Below are 21466 nucleotides of genomic sequence, written 5' to 3' on the forward strand. Positions count from 1 at the left end.
CACATACATGGGGAAAATGTGAAAAGAGTTAATCGTTATAGGGACCTGATGACTTTATTTGAGGTAAATTATGGAATTGTTTCATGTAAAGGAATAACAGAAAGTTTCTATGAATTCTGTGGAACTATACCTTTCTTGAAGTTTGCTCTTGCATGACATGATCAGAAAATAAAAGACTGAGACTAAGAGCTGTGGCAGCAGAGAAGCAGGGAAAAACAGAGAACAGAGAAAAAGACAAAGAGAGAGAGAGAGAGAAAGAAAGAAAAAATAGAAAAAGAAAAAGAAATAGAAATGGAGAAGCAAAGAGAAAGATGAAGAAACTCAGCAGCCTTCAGCATTAGCCTGACAGCTTGCACCAGAACCTGACTTGAGTCCTTATTACACCACTCCCTTTCACGCCTCTCTTCGGGGACCCTCCTTCAAGCCATGGCTGGACACCCCCCCCCCCCCCGCACCACAGAGCTTATTTCAAAATGCGCCTGTAGCACTCTGGGACACCCAAATCCTCAAGAAAAGAGCTTTTCTATTTCAATTGCTTGGATTACAAGAAGACAAACACCTAAAAGAACCCAACTTTGAAACAAGAGGACATTGAAGGGAAAGATGATGTGAACAAAAAAGAAAGTCAGAAAAATGATTGAATCACCTAGAGGCCTCAGGACCACAAATGCTTCTATTCCTCCCTCTAAGCCTGTCTGTCAGCCTCATTTCCTCTCACAGTCATGGCCCCTGTAGTTTCCTCCCATTGCTCAGCTATGGCCACTCAAGGCTTTCAAACTCACTCTCAGATCCACCACCCGGGAGGTAGATCCAGTGTGGCAAAACCTCAGGGAAAGATCATAATTCATCCATTCCCCTGCCTGACTCGTGTTCTCACACCTGCTGTAGTATGATTAATGGTCAGCTAAGGACAAAGGAAAACCATATTTGGATATTTCCCTGAAAGAAGCTGTGTTAGGTTACAGAAAGATAACTTTTAGAAAGTTTAAAGAATTTTTATTTACTTTTAGCTGACGGTGAATCCAAAAAATTTGAGAAACAGACACAAAATCCAGAGGCATGTGGGAAATATGGTAAAAAGCAGATGTTTTACCTCTCATGCACTCTTTAAGCTTAGAAAAATGAATTAAGGGAAATGATATATTATACTGCTACCCATAATATTTTACCCAAAGAAGTACTCATAAGATGCTCAAATCCATTTCCCTCCCTACAACTTACTATTTTGAACAAACCAACAAGTTAATGTTTGTGTGTTGAAGCTTCATTATCACCTTAATCATTACTTTGATGTGATTTAGCATTTGAACACTGTGGCTTAGAAGCATTGATTCTGCAAACCACCTGCCCTCTAACACTCTGCTACCAGCACACAGATGTCTAGAAGCTCATTGAGTGCATGGTAGTCTGGACTAAACTTCTTACTATACTGACAAAACAAAGTCTTTCTTATTTTTGGGCGGGGAAAAAGTGCAAAGCAGATATCCAGGAAATTACAGATCTTTCCTAAGAATAAAACCACCAGACTTTCATTGAAGTCTATAGATATATGATACTCAGAAAAGGTCAAAATAAACTGTTTTCTTCTGTTTGCATGAAAAATCTCAAAGCCCAGGTTTCTGAGAATTAGCAAGCAATATGGGTACCTTCCCAATCCCTTTGTAGACCATGTCAGGCCAGAAAATGTAGTTTTTATTACTTCTGAAGAATAATGGCCCTTTCCAATACTAATCTACCAAAAGTTTTCTGATTTGATTTCTGGACTGATGATAAGAAGGTTGTCTTAAACTTTTCAATCTTAGCCTGCCTAGGTCATATCATAAAATTAGAAAGTGACTTCTGTTTATCATTAATAATAATTATTATTACTTGCTGCTTTTTCATAAAACAGTTCTACTTTTAGACTCTATCTCCCCTGCCCCAATTTGGCTGAAGGTCATATTTGGTGTGGTTGTTGATATTCATTGTGTGGAACCATAAGCCACAGTCTCTGCAGGGGTGGGGGAAACCCAGGACCTCAGGATACTCCCACTCACCCTGATGCTCTTGCAATCTTTCTGCCCAAGAGCTTTGGCAGGCATGATAGAGATCTGATTTAGTGTTGCTTTCTGTGTAGACTCTGAATATCTGTTTTGATTAGATTTGAATGGCCACAGTGGCTGTCACCATTTCCCTGGAAGTAATTTTCAGGGTAGCCATGAGAGCAGTATTTGTGTCACTGCTTCTTCTGTAATGACTTCTGGGCCCAGGCAGATGAGGTGGAGATGACCCATCTCATGGTAGTAAGTCAACTCTCTATTCTTGATGTATTGATATACCCTTGTTCTCCCTGCTATTCTCTTCCATCTGTAAAGTAGATTCTCCAACCAAAAGTGAGACCAGTTTGAATAACAAGGGATAAGCTTAGTATTGTAGTCAACTTCTTGTTGACAGAAAGTGTCTGCCCAAATGCAGTTTGTGAAAGGATAGGGTATATTTGTGCTTATAGACTCAAGGGGAAACTCCATGATGGCAAGGGAAACCAATAACATGAGAAGAGGCTGGATGTCACCTCCTGGCCAACATCAGATGGACAATAGCAGCAGGAAAGAATGCCAAACACTAGGAAGGAGAAGCTAGCTATAACACCCATAAGCCCTCCCCAACAACATACCTCCAACAAGGCCATTAACTGAGGATCAAGCATTTAGAACACATAATTTTATGGAGGACACCTCATTCAAACTACCATACCCACTTATTAAAGAGATACATTGATGTGTATATCTACTCTTGTTAGTTAGAGAGCAGTGGAGGTTCTCTCATGTGCCTACTGGTTTCCTGTCCTAGGGAATCTGGCTTGCTTCCCAGAGCCAGATATGCAATCTCCCCCACTGAGTGGGTCTCATGTCCAGTCTGTGAGCAGTTGGTTACCTCCATTGGTTGTGTGCCACTATTGCATAAGTATATACTTCTTGCTCAGCTGGTTGATGTCATAACTGGCAGGATCTCCTGCTTACTCAGTCTGCTGCCAACCATTATTCTCCAACTGCTCTCATAGCTCTTCCCAGCAGTATGAAGATTCTCCAGGAGGGAACTGTATTGCTTCTCAGTTCCATCCTGGTCTTTTGATGTTCTGAGGCTGCAGGCTGTGGTGTCTTCAGCAATAGGGACTTACTTTCTAGCTCTTACAGGTAACCAACTGTTTTTGAAATGGCCTGCATTATTTTGGGCACCTAAACAACACCCCTGGGAATTACCAGCCAGAGCCCATGTTTTAACAGATATGCTTTCTCCACTTTTTATGGGGCTCCTCTATTCAGGTCACTCCTCACCCTTATGAAGGGCAGTGACTTATAGAATTGTATACCAGAAGAACATTTCTATGAAATTAATTTATATCATCATTATATTTGTGTATTCCCCACACCACTCCCCTTTACTGAAACCCCTCCACCATCAGATCTTTCCACACCTTTCTTCCTTTATTTTTGCTGACCATTAACATGTTGTCAAGTAGCCCTTCTTCCCTTCCCTCTCTATTTTCCCTATCTTCATCCTAGTATCATGTCCGTATTGTTGACATTTATTGTGGCTTACAATTAACTGATGCTGGTCCAGGTTAGGAACCACGTATGACAGAGATCATCTGGTGTTTATCTTTCTAAGCCTATGTGGTTCAGTGGTAGAAAATTATTTTCTAGGCCCTCAGATTTTCTTACTTATATATGATGTTCTCTACTTTTAACATTAGTCATGTCATTGTTTTATAATAAACCATTTGTAAATAACAATGGGCTTAAGATGAATTATGTTTACATTTATATTTAAATCCACTAAAGAATGCTGCTGTTATTTTTAATGACAGTCACCTTAGTTGGCTAATATTATACAACTCAGTTAATTTGAATTAAAATAATGTATATTAAAGAGCCAATTATTCATTCAGCCATTCAGCAAAACAAAGCTCCAACTATGTGTGAGGCACTGTTTTAAGCTCAGTAGAAAAATTACTCACTGCTCAAGCCTGAGTATCTGAGTTCCATCCTCCTCAGGCTTTACATAAAAAGCCAGAAGTTGAGGCAGTCGTCTATAATCCCAGCACACAGACAGCAAAACGGGAGATAGAGATAGGAGAATTTTCAGGCAGGTCACAGAAAGCCCAAATAACAGCAGCAGAGCAAGATTCAGGGAGAGAAATTCTTTTAAAATGGTGAAGAAAGGCAAGGACTAACCTGAGAGCTGTCCTGTGACCTCCACACATAGACTGTGGCACTCACATGACTTCACTCTCTCACATACAGACACACATAAACATGAGCATACATACATACAAACAAATAAATAAATGATAAAGATTCATAACTCAAGTAAATACCCAAAGATCCTTGTCTGAGTTGCAGAAAGGGTCAGATAGAAAGTATATAGAGTAAATAAACCAGGTGAATCTTGAGTTAGAAATGTAAGTGTTTTGACCACAGAGGCAGAGGGGAACAGTGTGTTAGGATGCAGCATGAGAGGTGGTAGGAGGGATTACGACCTGAAGATGGGGTAATTTGCTATGTGGAGTACTGAAAACAAGAGAGTCCCAGATAGAGGATGGTCCCTAGGGTGGAGGAATACCTGCCTTGTCAAAAGAAGCCAGTATAGCTCATGAAAAGGAGGTAAGGTAAGAGAAGAGTAGCAGGTGACAAGAGAAAGCTAGCCTGGAAAGTAAATGTCTTAAAAAATATTTTCTTGAGAATTTAAGTTACCATTTCCATCTAGAATACCACATTTCATCTCATGTTTGCTCATAATATCCCCTTATTATCTTCCTGACAATTTCTTATTGAAAGTAATTTCATATTCCATGTGACCAGTATAATTGTATGATACCATCCCATTTAATATTCTTCCTGTCTAAATTCCTGTTTGTAGTTGATACTGAAAAGCAATTTTAAAAATATGGAAAACATTCAATTATTCATTCAATTTGAGCTACATTATGAAAAAATGTTCTTTGATCATTCATGGGTAAAATAACATGTCTTTAAAATATTTGTGATGTCAAAAAAGATACATTACCTATAAATGTAGAACATTTCTCCTAGAATTAGATAGTTAAATATGGCATGACATAGATTTCCTTTTCAGACTGTTGTCATATAATACTATGAGGAAATTTCTTTTTAAAATATAAACTATATCTTTCAAACAAAATATAACATTAGATAAATGTTACAACTGTGCTTCCTTTTGAACCATGTTCCCACATTGACACCCAATCACATCTCCCTACTGTATCCGGATGTGAGAACTTCTGCAGAAAAAGGCAGTCTTGAGAAGAATGGTGGAGGGGGGAGCTCATAAATATGCATGATGATATCTTTAGCAAAGAAACCAAAATAGTCTTAAGGTAAAGAGGAACCAAAGTGGCATAGCTCTGATTTAAAAAGTCCACAGTACTATAGCCACGAATAAGTTGTCTATGTTCTAATAAATAACCCCCCACCCATGCTCAGGCAAGAAACCTTACTAAACTCAGTGGATCTCTCTCCCTCTCTCTCTCTCTCTCTCACATACACACACACACACACACCATGAAAGCAAGAGGGAGAATGGGAGAGGGATAGGAAAGGGCAATTAAGGGGTACATATGACCAAACTACATTATATACCTATATGAAATGGTCAAAAAATGAATATAAAAATATTGTAAGCAAACAAGTAAATAAATAAAAGTAGCCCTGACATTGTATGAGACAAGGCCACTAAATTGGAAAAGCTTTAGGAAGCTATACAGATTGGACCAGCAGTTCATATGCAACCACTTGACAAATATTTACCGAGATTCTATTATGTGCTAAGTCATTCACACAGGTAACTGTATATGTAACAATGAATCAAATAATTATGAGCTTGTTGTCCAAGGATGGTAAGAAAATACTAAGAAAACCATACAGGAAGTCACAAATAAATTACTCAGTTATGATTATCATGCATGCTGTCTCCCCTTGAAAGAAAGCTCCAATGCTCAGAACATAGACTCTGTTACATGTATGAGAAGTGTCTGGTGCATAGTAAGTACTCACTAAATGCTTATCAACTCAATTACAGTAGTTCTGTCTTATCTCAGGGAAAAGAGAAGCTCCCCCTAATATCCATAAAACTACAGACAGTACAGATCCCTACTAAAATTTAGCTTATAAATTAGGCACAATAGTAATAGAAAATAATTAAAGCAATATATAAAAAGTAAGCAAATGAATGAAACCTTGGGTAAAGAGTGATTGCTGCAATGAATTATGGAAACAGAAGAAAAGGACAGAACAAGAGCATAAAATCGGGAGTTCTAACCAAATCCAGGGGTCAACTGTGGCAGTCACACTGAAATCTTGAAGATACGTACAGACAAGCGATGTGAAAGCAGAGAAGGGGAAGGTGGGGAAGAATTACCTTTAGAGAGAATAACTTGGCACTGCTAACCCTGACAACAGAAATGTGCTTCTTTCTAAGGAGTTAAAATCAAATAAGCAAAAGCCACATTTTGCAAGGCCTTAGGAAGCTCATGGAGGAGTTTGTAATGTCACAGAAGCAACAGAAAACCACCAATAGATTGCCATCGAGCATGAGATGCTCAGATTTATGCTTACTAAGGCATCAAGAGTAATAGCATGGAAAGAAAGAATCCTAGGATGCTGTAGTTTTCTTAACACTGAACTTACTGTTAAAATATCTGGACAGAAGTTTCCTGAATTTAATGTTGCTATAAAGAACAATTTCTGATAGGAAAAATTTCAAGAACTTAATAGATGACATGAATGTTCAGTCATTAGAAATGGTAATAGGTAAAATTCCAAGATGCTCCTCATCCTTGATTTATTCACATGTTTATATACTATATAAAACATACATAATGCGTATGGTACATGCATATGTAATAAGTAACATTATATTTTACATTATAAAAAATGTTTAGAAAATGTAGTTAAGGTTGTTAAACAGTTCACTGTAAACAGGGATCACAATTGAATTATATGAGGGTCGCCTGTGCTGAAATGTAATTCTTAGTAGTTGAGAAAGGTCTCAATCAATAGCCAGAAAGAACTGGGTCTCAAGTCCTACAGCTGTAAGCAACTGAATTCTGCAAACAGTCTAAATGAGCTTGAAAATAGCCTCCCATAAAGGCTCCAAACAAAAGTTCACCCAAGCAGACACCTAGACTTCAACCTTATGAGACTATAAGAAAAGAAACCCACTGAACCCACAGGGATTTCCAAACACAGAAATGTGAGGCATATGCATGTCATTTGAAGCCATTCAATGTGTGGCAATCAATTATACACAACAAAAAAGTAATACATTAGTCTAAAACTATGTTATAATCCTTTGTAAACAGTTGTTGGAATTTCATTTCTATTAGATTGTTTTGTCACCCGAAAGGGAATGCTACAACCAAGTACCATTAACTGAGGGGTTTATAACCACAGAAGTTTATTTCTCACAGTACTGGAGGTTTAAAATATGAGGACAGGGAGTTAGTATACTGGGGAGGGTGGTCTACCAGATTTCATATGATCACCTTCTCACCTTATCCTTCATGTCAAAAAGAAGGTAAGAAAGCTTCATGAAGTCTATTTTGTAAGGAGGCCAATCTCACATTCATAAGACCTTCACCCTTATCACTTAATTACCTCTCAAAGGACCCATTTCTTAATACTATCACTCTAGGGGATTGCACCATATTAAATTAGGGGTAAGAAACACAAATACCCCATTCATAGCAAGAAGTAATGAGGATTTGTTTAGTTTTCTAGTGAAAGTCTTCACTCTGGCAAACACTTTCCATGAGATGTCTTAGTCTACTTGTGGTACAGAAATCATGTCTATTCACTAACAAAGTTACATTATAGCGAAAGAGACTGTGTGATCTGCAAAAGCAAAAATATATAATCCTAGCTCAGACAAAGTTTGCTGAGTGCTGGATTACACTATTCAATTTCAAATACCCATTCTGGTTGTGAGCAGAACAAGCTACTAGGCCTCTTAAGACTGCATTTTCCTACCTATGTAACTGAGGAAGTAGTGAGGCCTGTCACTGAATTGTAGCATTAACGGAAATAATCCATGAAAAGGGCACACAAGCATTAGCTTTAAATATCAGCTAGATGAGCTGTCAATCCAGGTCATATGCTTGTGTCCAAAATATGATTTATAGATTTCAATACTTGTGATGATACAGGAGGCTCATTTCATCTTTAACCATTTGCCTAGAGTGAAATCTGTTCTTTACAGCTCTATGCCATCAATCCTGCTACTAGTTCCTTAAAGTTCTGTGAAATCATCTCTTCCAACTATTCAGTTCTTCAAGTACTTGAAAAGCATTCCTCTGGATTTCATCTTATCATGTCTATGTATCTTCTGTTCTTTTTTACTCCTTTTCCTGAGGCAATTGTTATCCTTTTCCCAGCTGGGGAAAAGCATTTGCTCAGAAATTAGCAAAAGATTTCAGATCTGTAGCTAGATAACAGCTCTTGATTCCTTTTTTTTTTCCTCTACCATTATTTTCTTTTATGCCTCATGACATTTCCATTAAAGCCCTTCTTCTGTCCAACTAGTCTCTCTTTGATTTTTTTTTCTTTTTTTTCAAGGCAGGGTCTCACTCTAGTTAAGGCTGACCTGGAATTCACTATGTAGTCTCAGGGTGGCCTCAAACTCTTTGCAATCCTCCTACCTCTGCCTCCCAAGGGCTGGGATTAAAGGTATGTGCCACCACACCTGGCTTCTTCTTCTATTTTGATATCATATTTTTCTGTTCTAATCATACATGAACACATTGATAGGGACCTAACTTATGCAGGTCTTGTACAGGTAATGACACCACTGTGAAGTCATAAGTGCAATGACCAATTTGTGTATGGAAGACAGTATTTCAAAGTACTCCTCCTCATCCTTTGACTCTCGTATTCTTTCTACCAGTTCTTCCACAATAATCCCTAGGCCTTAGAGGGTTTATTAAAATGTTTCATTTAGTACTGATCACTCAACTGTCATTTCTCAGTGCATTGGTGAAGTGTTACTTTCCCCAGTAGTCATTGCCATCTGAAAAGGGAAGTTTCTCTAATTAAAAATGAGAATAGTTCTATCTTATAGGTATGAACAGAAATATTTAAAGCAAGCCCTTGACTCCTAAATTTTCCATACTATGCTGATAACATATATCTTGTGCTTCTCAATAATATGATCATCATCATCATCATCATCATCATCATCATCATTATATGAGAGGGAGAATTGGTGTGCTAGGGCCTTTAGTCAGTGCAAATGAACTCCAGATGCATGAACCATCTTGTGTGCATGTGTTACCTTGTGCATCTGGCTTACATGGGTTCTGGGGAGCAGATCCTGGGTCACTGGGCTTCACGAGCAAGCACCTTAACTGCTAAGCCATCTCTCCAGTCCCTCAATGATCTTTTTCCAATTTCTCCTGCTCTGGAAGACTTTTTGTTTATTTGGTTAGTGGATTAGCTCAGGGTTTTTCTTTGTTTCATTTTTGTTTATTTTTTAGATCCTGGGGCAACACTCTAAATTTACCATTTTATTTTTAACCTTATAATGCCAGCTCCTCTAGATTTTTCGAGACCCCGGATACTATAATTTAGAAAGGCCCCTGCAACTACCAGCTGTATACATATCATCCACACATACTTCTGATGTCTTTGTCCAAATCATTCACACATGTGTCATCAAGTTGAAATTAATACTGAGTGGTCCTGAATTCAATAAAGCAACTGAGTATTTAATAACTGCATTGGTTCCCCCTTGGACTTCCATTGATCTTAATCACATGTTTAACCAATCTCACTTAAAGATATCATTTCATTATTTATTTATTTATCTGAGAAAGAGAGAGAGGCACATGGGGAGAGATCAGGCATGGCAGAGCCATCATCCACTGCAAACAAATTCCAGATGCATGTACCACCATATGCATCTGACTTACACAGGTTCTGGGGAATCAAACATGGGTCTTTTGGCTTTACAGGCAGGCACCTTAACAACTAAGCCATCTCACCAGCCCCAAGACATCATTTCTAGGGAAAGAATTTTCAATGAAATCTAAATGAAAACAAATATCTCTCTTTATTTCTTGTAGTACTTGAAAATGGGTTATGCGTCCATACTGATCAATGATCTCTAGAGAAACAAAACTAAGAGTAGAGAGACTTATTTTAGGAAAAAGGCTCACATGGTTTTGGAGCTTTCTATATTCAAGCTCTTCAGGGTACATTAGCAGTCTGGAGACCCAAGGGTCTTAGTTCAAGAGAAACAGCAATCTGCAGAATCCCTGCTTGATAAACAGAGAACCCACCAACTAACTGTATGAGGCATAACAACATGTAGAGTAATACATTTTACTCACAGTTTACTAATTTCAGATTCAGTTTAATCAAAAAAAATCATCTTCACATAAATATCCAAATATAGCCTGGTCAAGTTAACATGCAACGCTATCTCTAACATGTTTTCTTATAAAATAAATTAATTAAACTATAACCTTATAGTTTATATCTATAGTTTAATAATTATATTTATAGTTTAATAATTAAATATTTTATAATACACAATCTATAATGTAAATTTATTACTTCATATTTATTTAAGTGAGTTGTCACAGTGAAATATAACCTGTTAATTTTTGTTACTATATGTAAGTGTGACATCTAAGTACATATCTTGACTTCAATGTTTCCTGAGTCCACATCACTCACCAATTATTATATGTGCCTAGGTAAAGATTGGTGGGTGAGGGAAATAAGACTGTAACTGATTTTAAGACTAACAGTGCTTAACTTTTAGAATCTAGATTTAGCAAAAGCATGGGTAGGTGGTTTCTTAATTCACTCAACTGTTTTAGAAGTTCTACTTTTTTATTTTTTTTAATTAATTAATTTATTTATTTATTTGAGAGCAACAGACACAGAGAGAAAGACAGATAGAGGGAGAGAGAGAGAATGGGCGTGCCAGGGCTTCCAGCCTCTGCAAACGAACTCCAGATGCGTGCGCCCCCTTGTGCATCTGGCTAACGTGGGACCTGGGGAACCGAGCCTCGAACCGGGGTCCTTAGGCTTCACAGGCAAGCGCTTAACCGCTAAGCCATCTCTCCAGCCCAGAAGTTCTACTTTTATAATTTAAATTTTAATTGATATATTAAATTTTAATGGTGCATATTCAAATGACTTGACAAAATTCTTAAAACAAATTTCTACATAAAGAAGATGTTTAAGAATATGCTAGTTCAATAAAATAAGTATGGTGAAAATTTTCTAGGATTAAAAAAAATGTCAAAATAAGCCGGGCATGGTGGCATATACCTTTATTTCCAGCACTCAGGAGGCAGAGGTAGGAGGATCGCTGTGAGTTAGAGGCCACCCTGAGACTCCATAGTGAATTCCAGATCAGCCTGTGCTGGAGTGAGATTCTACCTCAAAAAACAAACAAAAAAAGTCAAGATATTATCTATGAAACAATGTAATAAACTATTTCTTCTATTCATCTACAAATCAGTATTTTAATTTTACTTAGGACAGAAATTATTTGCTTTTAAAAAAGAAATTGTTCACTTGAGAATTTAAGACATTTTAAAATATTTTGAGAATCTTGCTAATAATTCTTTTTGAAAGTAAAATTTTCTGTTCTCCTTTGTTTTACTTTCCCTCTTTAGGTTTGGATGTGTGGAGGAGAAATGTTTGATGTACCATGTTCTAGAGTTGGTCACATCTACAGAAAGTACGTCCCTTACAAAGTTCCATCTGGGACCAGTCTGGCAAGAGTGAGTAACTGGGCAATAGAAGAGGTGGGGTTTAAACAGGCATGGCCTTGTGGGAAGATTAAACAATCGCATACTTGATTTAACCTAAGCACAACCTGACAGAATTTTCAGTGTTTCTTGTGTTTTTATGTTTCTCATAAATGTTTTCTATTGCTTAAGAAATTCTTTTTTTATTATTCTATTTTACTTTTTATTTATTTTAGAGAAAGAGAAGAGGGGGGAAAGAAAGAATGGGCACACCTGGGCCTCTGGCCACTGAAAACAAACTCCAGACGCATGTGCCACATTGTGCATCTGGCTTATGTAGATACTGGGAATCAAACTTGGGTCCTTTGGCATTGCAAGCAAGCACCTTAATGGCTAAACCATCTCCCCAGCCCACTTAAGAAACTCTTAAGTGCTATGCCAATTTTGTTATTAAGTCACAATATCTTCACATGTGCTGTGTTTAGTCTTCACCATGAACTTCTGAGGTTGGGATTATCTTCACCTTGCAGATGCATAAATGGAGGCTTCACAGAATAGCTAGTCCATGTTAACATGAATGACAAATAGTAGAGGAATAGTGTAAACCCAAGTCTATAGAACAGACAACGGGAGGCAAGCATGGTATGTAACAGGGCATATAAGTAGTCAGATGGAGGAGGGCATGAGAGATGGGGAAACAAACATCCAAACTCAGGATTATCTTCATTTAGAACTAGGATCAACTCTGCCCAAATTGTTGGACTATTCTAAAAGTACAAATATTAATCACATCTAGAATACTTTTTTGAGATACTGTTTTGAATAAGACCTTTCTTATAGTCCAAATGCCAGAGTGCCTTTACCACCTTCCTTTCATAATGTTTCCAAGCCTGTTTAGGACAATGCAAAATTACAGTACCATCCTCAAGCAATCCTGACAATTTATCTGTTTTCTATGTTACTTTCTCCATGTGTGTATCAGTTTGCTTCTCTATACTATTATATGCAACTACTGAGATGCCAAATCTAAAAAGTGGGTGGGATTTTTTAATTATACTTTGTTCTCCTAGGTACTTAGTCTTGAATTACTTATTTTATTTTTTGTTACCAATAAGGTGCAGTATATACTTAAATCTTTTCTATGAAGTTCAATACACTTATATAACATTTTGGTAAAATTAATAATAGTAAATAAGTTCACCAAGAGTCATTAGAATATTAATCCCATGAGCCCAGAGATTTTTTATTAATGTTTTATTTATTGATTATTTTAATAAAAAGTTTGTACTCTTAGACTCCCATATCTCCACCACAGTTCTGTTGAGGATCTTCTTCAGTGGGGTTATTGGTATTCATTGTGGGGACTAAGAGGCCTCAGTCAAACTCTGAGGGCTGGTACAGTGCCTCAGGCTATTTCCACCCACCCTGAGGCTCTTAAAATCTTTTTGAACCTACTTCCACAATGTTACCTAAGGTTTGGCAGGCAGGATAGAGATCTGATTTAGTGTTCCTTTCTGTGTAGCCTCTGGATCTCTGTTTTGATGGCATTTAAGTGACCCACAGTGTCTGTCACCATCTACCTGAAACTGGTTTTAAGGGTACTCATGAAAGCAGTGTTTGTGTCACTGCTTCCTCTGCAATGACTTCTGGGTCCAGACAGATGAGGTGGAGGTGACCCATCTTACAGTAGGTAGTTGGCTGCCTACTCATTCTCTTCAGTATTCTCCCCCATCTATAAAATAGAACAGAATCTACAAACAAAAGTGAGAGCAGTTTGAATTAAAGGGGATAAGCCTAGTTATTAGAAAGATTTATCGATGTGTATGCCCACTCTCCTTAATTAAAGAGCAATGGGGTTCGCTCTGGAGTCTATTGATTTCCTGTCCTAGGGAATCTGGTTTGGTTCCCAGAGCCAGATATGAGATCTCCCCCACTGAGCAGGTTTCATGTCCAATCTTTGAGCATTTGGCTACTCACATCTATGTGCCAATATTGCACAAGTATGTACTTCTTACTCTGCTGGTTGCTTTTGTAATTGACAGGATCTCATGCTTACTCAGTCACTTGGCAAATTGTTATTCTCCAGCTGATCTCATAGCACTTCCCAGTACTATAAGGGCTATCCAGGAGGGAACTGGATTCCCTCTTAGTTCCAGTATGGTCTCTTGATGTCCTGTGGCCACAGGTTTTAGTATATTCAGCAATAGAACTTAACTTTTAGCTCTTGCAGGTAACCAAGTGTTTTGGCAAGAGCCTGTATTATTTTGGGAACCTTGTGTCTCCCTGACCATTGCTCACTTTAGGGGAACCCACTTCTGGCCCTGAGAATTACAAGCCAGCACCCATGGTTTTAGGGTTATACTTTCTTCACCTTGTTTACTTCCTGAGCTTGTCAAGTGTCCACATCTCTAATCCTTTTTAAAGCAAAAAGACACACACCTTAAAAGGAAAGAGTCATAGCACAACTCTTTTCCTCCAAAATAAGTAGGTATTAATAACACTCCACTAAACAACTGTGAAAAAGGAAAAGCAAATGATCACAAAATCATAAAGTGATTAAAGGACTATACTTTGGGATAAAAAAAAAATATGGTTTAATTGAGTCATAGGACAAAGAAAGTGACAACCAAACAACTTAAGGAAAGGTTAAAGAGTATGAACCTAGAATAGACATTAAAAATTAACTCTGTGGCTATTATAGCAGTTTAACAGTCCTAAAGATAAAGCTGAGGATAGAGCTCAGTGGTAAAGTGCTAGCCTAGCATGCATAGGGCCCTGGGTTTAATCTTCAGCATAAAAAAATCAGTAATAAGGCTTAGGGAGTGATGCTCTGTCATTTATCTACATTCAGTCACTTATATGCTCTCCAGCTTGTGTCTCAAGATGAATCTTCATTCACCAAAGTAACTAGTACTTGGTTGTTTTGTATTTAAAAGTAGAATGGAAAAGCTGGGTGGGAAGGTTGTGTGGATCCAAAAAGGTTGCTTTCAAAAAAAATAAGACTTTTCCTATATTTTTGGAAAAGAAATGAAGTATTTTTTGAAGAGTGACATATAGAGGGAAACTAGGGCTGGCACATAAAACATCCAGGAAAAAGTGAGTATTCATTCAAATGAAAGAAGCCCATAATTCTGAATTTTAATCTTTTCCACTTAAGTTTTACCTGAGAACTCATTTTAATTTTTTTTCTAAACTGCTTGAGCAATCAGAAAGTCATAAATATTGAAGCTCAACTGTCACTCTCAGGAAGATTTTATGATTTTTAAATTAAAAAGTAGATTAAAATTAAAAACAATTCTGATATTTTGTGGGAGAAAGTCAACTACCTTGCTGCACTCTACATTATTACTAAATCATCAAAAATGCTGAGAATCCATCAAGATGCTTGATAGGTAGGTAGGCTCACATCTATGCAGTATATGATTTAATCTTCCCATCCTCATTAGGAAATGAAGATGAGGCTAGAGATGTGATCCCCCCCCCCAAAGTCCTGCTTATGTGTTTTACATTTCTTCAAAAATGTGTACCTTTTATCTATATACCTGTGTACACAGATCACTCTGGTAAACTTCCAAAATATACAAACACATACACATAAATTCATGACTAGCCTGGGGTCCTCTAGATAGCATTCTAGCGTGTCAGTGGAAGACATAAACTATCAGTACGTGAACCCATTACAGTACAACACAAGATGTTGCAGTTTGAATATAAAACATTCCCCATAGCCTCAAGTGTTTGTGATTGAGTCTCATACTTAGTCACCAGCTAGTGGAACCTCTGCGGGGTGGAGCTTTGCTGGAGGAGGTGTGCTGATGGGGGCAGGCTTATTAGTGCACCCTACCTAGGTGTTCAGAGCTAGCTACCTTGCTTTTGCTTCTCTCCCTCTCTCCATACAGAAAGAGAGAGGGAGACATATAGGCACATGACTCAGTTGCCATGCTTTCTCCACCATAATAAAATTTCCCATCAAAACTATAAGCCTGAAATAAACTTTTTCTTTTTTTTTTAATTAATTTATTTATTTATTTGAGAGCGACAGACATAGAGAGAAAGACAGATAGAGGAAGAGAGAGAATGGGCACGCCAGGGCTTCCAGCCTCTGCAAACGAACTCCAGACGCGTGCGCCCCCTTGTACATGTGGCTAACGTGGGACCTGGGGAACTGAACCTCGAACCGGGGTCCTTAGACTTCACAGGCAAGCGCTTAACCGCTAAGCAATCTCTCCAGCCCTAAACTTTTTCTTTATATAAACTGTTTCTGATCAGGTATTTCATCTCAGAAACAAACAGGGAATGGCTGTAAAATATGGTAAATGGTCTTCAAACATGTTGTTAGATGTCTAGGCAGAGGAAGAAGGTATAGGTTAGTAACATAACTAACTTTCAGTCCTCTCAAAATAAATGACTTTGATGAAGATATTTAAGATACCTCCATTAAATTAACAAAGTTCATAGAACAATGATTCTCAAACTTAAGGCCAAGAACCATAATCAAATTCTGGTCACATTGTCACTCAGTATCACTGAGCTGAGAAAAATAAGAATTCCAAAGCTACATTTGCTCAGTCTAATCACATATGTTTAATGTAGTAACATGGACATTTTATTTCTTCCAACATAGTTCAGAATAATATCCTCATTTGGCAGAAACAAAAATTAGCCTCTTTCCATCATTTCCACAAAATGCGAAAATCTTGGGCAGGATGACGTATAACTCAGCTTCATCTGGTAATCAGAGTATTGGTTTGTTATTCAAAAACTTAGATATTTTTCTGAGTCAGCTCAGGACATAGCATCAGCATGCTAGGGTATAGTTGTGATGTGTCTTTTTACTAGGTGTAACCAGGAAGTCCCCGAGAGAAGGGATGTTTACTTCTACAGTTGTACTGAAAATGTTGTGGTGATCATCACCCATTCCTTGAATAGCAATGACCGTTCACCACAGGGAAAAGAGCAGCTCCTTGGAGAATGTCTGCTGATTGATGCTTTGGCCAGCCAGAGTTGGCAGGAAAGCAAATGTGTAGAGTGCTCTTAACCAAAAACCCTCACCTTGACAGCCATGCACTATGCTGAAAGAGCAGTAATTACTGACTGGCATCTGGGGGGGTACTGAAAAACTACACTGTAATTGCCAGTATGTTTGGGGACAATCAAAGCCATTAGAATTGAAACAGGCGCTTCTAATAATGGGAACAGGAGAAAAGTGGCAAGTGACTAACCATGGCAGCTGAGTGGAGTACAGCAATGGTCATGGGAGCAACTTGGCCCAGGAGACTTTCCCCAGGAGGGTACCAAAAGAAGCAACCCTGCAAATAGTGAGCATACATCCTGGAAGCACACAGAACTGCCCTCCTTCCTGCCAACTGAAGACAAGGCAGGAACCAACTCTTATCCAAAGTCTGGAAGTGTCTCCAGGAAACATCATTGCATTTCACCTCAGTCATCATGTGTATAATTTATTTTTTATTCTAAAATTTCATCTTGAGTTTTCTGTCAACCATTCAAAAGGTAGGAGAGTTTAGATTTTTACAAGGTTCACAATGAGAACTAAAATGAAAGAAGTGAAATCTTGTAAAGGTCACATTGTACAGAATATTCCTTAGCTCTTGAAAAATGGTAACTCATGGGAAAAGGAATAAAGGTTAAATGGTAAATGAGTATAGCTTGGATTATGAACCAAGTTCTGACTGTCAAAGGTTCATGTTCATAAGCATTTTGCCCTTATATAGAGGGCTTGGAATAAACAGAAGTGGCTGAGGCTTTGTGGAAGAGACATCAGCAGGAGCAAGGAGGAATGAGCAGCTTAAAAGTCTACAAAGGCCTGTGCTTGGGATTTATCAAACTGAATCAAGAATGTGTAATGGAGGCAGACCCTGAGTGCTGACCACATGACAGACATTTTGCTTTCAATCTGTGAAGAGGAACTAATGGTTTTTGAATGGGAAGTTCCAAGTCAATCAGACACGATAAAATGGAACTATCAACAACCAATAAATACTAAAGGGGAGAGCAACTTAAGAAGAAAGTAACATTTTGAATGCAGAAAACATGTATAAGTAAAATTTCTTAAAAGATTCTTGTTTGCTGGCTGCCCTGTGCAAAGAAGTAAAGGTCAAATGTGACTGTGAGGTTACAACCTTGGAGACTGAGAGAAAACAGTAGCCATATAGAGATAAAGAAGCAAAGAAAGGGAAAGGAGAAGCAGCTATGGACGGTTTTAGACAAGTAACTTTTTATTATTGCTATTATTTTATTTTTGAGTGAGAGACAGGAAAGAGAATGGGCATGCAGGGCCTTTCAGCCACTGTAAATGAACTCCAAAATACATGCACCCCTTTGTGGCACATGTGAGATATTGCATGCTTGAGTCACTGCATGTCTGGACTTGGAGATTTGCACATGTGTTCTTCCTTAACTGCTAAAAGTGACTTCTAACTAACAGCCTGTACATAACTCAGGGAACATCAGTTCTGGGGACAGATGCCCAGACATTTCACCTGGAATTCTGAGATCCCACAAAAACGTTTGTTTGCCATATTTCTTTTAAATTTTCATTTAGAAAAAAAAATTGATAATTGTGCCACTAGACACCATGCTAGGCTCTGGGAATTTTAGTGATGAACAACTCAAACAAAACAACATTTCTTACCTAGTGTGGTGGTTTGAGTAAATATTACCTGTAGATTCATATGCTTTGAATACTTGGTCCCCAGCTGGTAGCAATTAAGCAGGTGGAACCTTGTGGAAGGAAGTATGTCACTGGGGTGGACTTTGAGGTTTATTAGTCCATCCCACTGGATGTTCTATGTTGCTACCTTCAGCTGATATAAAAAGATGTGAAAATTTGGGTCCAGTGTTTTGTCCCAGCAACAAGAAGGTAACTTCTACCAGAATTGACTGTTGTGGTTATGTAGAATGCACACAATCATGCAACCCATGAATAACAATGGCAGAATATTGACCATGAGGCTGAGAAAAAGGTAAAATTATCAACAAACTCTCATGGAAAACCAAGAATGATCTTGAATTCCTGACCCTCCTACCACCAACTCCAGAGTACTGGGATTATAGGGCTGTGCCACATGCACAGCTAACAGATTATGTTTAATGATTCTATAAACTACACTAATCTATACATATAAATTACAATATTTTTATTATTTTTAATGGTTGTGGACATATTTAATATGTAAACAGCATATGTTGGTACCATCCTTTCCCTCATTCTTGCCCTTTTTCCAAAGGGACCCTCCTTGTTGGGGATGCAGATCATCCCCATGGGGATTGTGGGTCATGCATTTTGGAGGCAGCCATCAGTTATAGGGAAGAGGCAAGTTAAAATATTTTTGATGTTTTATATTTACTTAGGGTTTCTAAGCTGAACCAGAAGACTTTGAAGATTTCCAATGGTTGTGATACTTCATGGGCAGGAAGGCTAAATCTAATGCCTGAGAGAGAACAGTGTCATTGACTTTGTCTACTATGAACTGTCTTCTTAATATACTTCCCAAGATGTTTTTCTCCCTGGGGTATCTCCCTGGTGCCATCCAGCTCTGCTGACTTTGTAGAACATCTCAGACTAGAACATGTTAGATACACAGAAAGGTGGAAAGAAGGGAAGGAGGAAAAAGTGAGGAGTGCTTCAGGGTTTGTTTACCTTATCAGTGGTTCCTGAAATACATGAAAAAGAATAGCAGTATATCTCACATATACAATTTCTATCTCTCTCCCTGCCCCCATCTCTTCTCTTTTCTCTTTTCCTTCTCTATTTTATGCCACAAGAATATATAAGCTGAGGAAAAGCACTAACAAGACCAAAATAACTAGTTTGATATCTGAAAATAAAATCACCAACAAGACCATATTTGAAGTATGATAGATGGGAAGTCCTCACTCCCACAAATTGACCTTTCTCCCCTGGTGACTATGAATCAGTTTATTCTCATAAAGCTGCCTGCAAATAAGAGCTGTGGCATGACAGCCTTAGACAGCAGCAATAGCCACAGCTTCTTTCTATTGCTCTTAAAACTGTGGTTCAGATGCTTTATTTGAGACCATCACTGAGTTCAGGGGCATGGTATCCTATCACAGGCTTTCCCCCAGAAAACAGCAAATGACAAATTTTTCCCCAAAGACTCAGCCTGCAGAAATGGCTAGCTCTGCTGTGCAGAAGCAATCTTTCCAAAAATAATAATCATCTCTAATTCTTCCTTACAATATAACAAAAGGGGCAGTAAGGCTGTCTGATACTGGGGCAAGTACTAAACATGATTCATATACTGTGATATTCTGTTTACTTATCTTTCCTTTTGGCCACAATATAAAAGTAAAATTCTTTCTATTAAAATAATATAGCATAATACTGGCCAGGCATAGGGGTGCACACCTTTAATCCTAGCACTCTGGAGGCACAGGTAGGAGGCTCTCCATGTGTTCAAGGCCACCCTGAGACTACCTAGTAAATTCCAGGTCAGCCTGGGCTAGAAGGAAACATATGTGTGTGTGTGTGTGTGTGTGTGTGTGTGTGTGTGTATGTATGTATGTATGTATGTATAGTGCTTTATTATTTTCTATAATATCCTCATATCCTCTCTAAAAATAAACTGTAAATGTATGGGACAATAATGAATAAAATAATGAATAATTCATTAAGATAAGATGTGTCCATTGCATGCTCTGAGTATAAACGTCTTCTCAAACCTCCAACACAGCTCAGAAATTCTGTCTGTAAGTACTTATCAGGTACATACAATATGCCAAAAAGAAATGCATACAGCATACTACATATCCTCCCTCAATATCACTGAGTTTTCCAAATTGAATAAGTCATTTCTTGGAAGAATTATGGCACCTCACTTAGGCCCATCTCCATACTGGGCATAAAAGTATATAGACAATGCTGCTGGAGCACTCATGCTTAACCTTTAATTGTGCCCCCTCTTTAACACCACACATTTTTATGTGTAAATGAGAGAAAAATAAGCTAATTCAAACAATTCTGACTGTCAAGGACTTACACAGAAGAAATAGAAATACCTGAAACACAATTTCCCATTGCTTTCCTAACGCTGATCCTACATATTCTACTTGTTTACATAGCAAATGAAATAGATTACCACACCTTTCTTCAAATGTTTAAAGTAATATGGATATAAAATATAAACGTGGACTTCCGGTTAAGATGGCAGCATAGGTACCCCGCCAAAGCAGCCTGGAGGGAGAAAAGACCAAAAAAACTCAGCAAAATACACACTTTTACTAAAAAGTTAGGTGTATACGAAATTGAAGCAGCAGCGGAGAAGTAGAAGAGATCCAGAACATCCAGAGCCGGCACAGGTGGCCAGAACATCCAGAGCCGGCACAGGTGGCCCCGGCAGCTCTGCCAACCGTGGCAGCAGCGCACCAGAAAACCACCAGGCTCTGCTCCAGTCACAGGAAAAGTCAGGTGCAGGGATTTTCCATGCACACCAGCACTCTCCACAACTCAGGAAATGTGAAGGGAGAGCGGCAGTGAGCAATGGAGGAGCAGACCGAGAGATAGAAGGACACATGAAACAGCGAGAGAACCAGAGCAGCTGCTGCTCGCTCACCTCCCCCACGGCCTGAGCCCAGCTCCAGCAAACAGAGCAGCGGTCCTGGGACCCGGCCATGCCAACTTGGGCCAACAGCGGGACCCAAGCAGGAGCAGAGTCTGGCAGCAAC

General features: G+C 38.4%; 1 protein-coding gene across 2 annotated transcripts in view; it reads left to right on the forward strand.

Annotated features, from left to right (window-relative positions):
• Nucleotides 1–21466, forward strand: part of Galntl6 (polypeptide N-acetylgalactosaminyltransferase like 6) — a 1388055-nt gene that overhangs the window by 1245535 nt on the left and 121054 nt on the right. For both annotated transcript variants that reach the window (XM_004657138.2, XM_045142386.1), the window contains exon 9: nt 11687–11794. In XM_004657138.2, coding sequence (XP_004657195.1) covers nt 11687–11794 — 108 coding nt within the window. The remainder of the gene's footprint in view (nt 1–11686; nt 11795–21466) is intronic.

This window comes from Jaculus jaculus, chromosome 1, assembly GCF_020740685.1.
Source record: "Jaculus jaculus isolate mJacJac1 chromosome 1, mJacJac1.mat.Y.cur, whole genome shotgun sequence".
Taxonomy (NCBI): Eukaryota; Metazoa; Chordata; class Mammalia; order Rodentia; family Dipodidae; genus Jaculus; species Jaculus jaculus.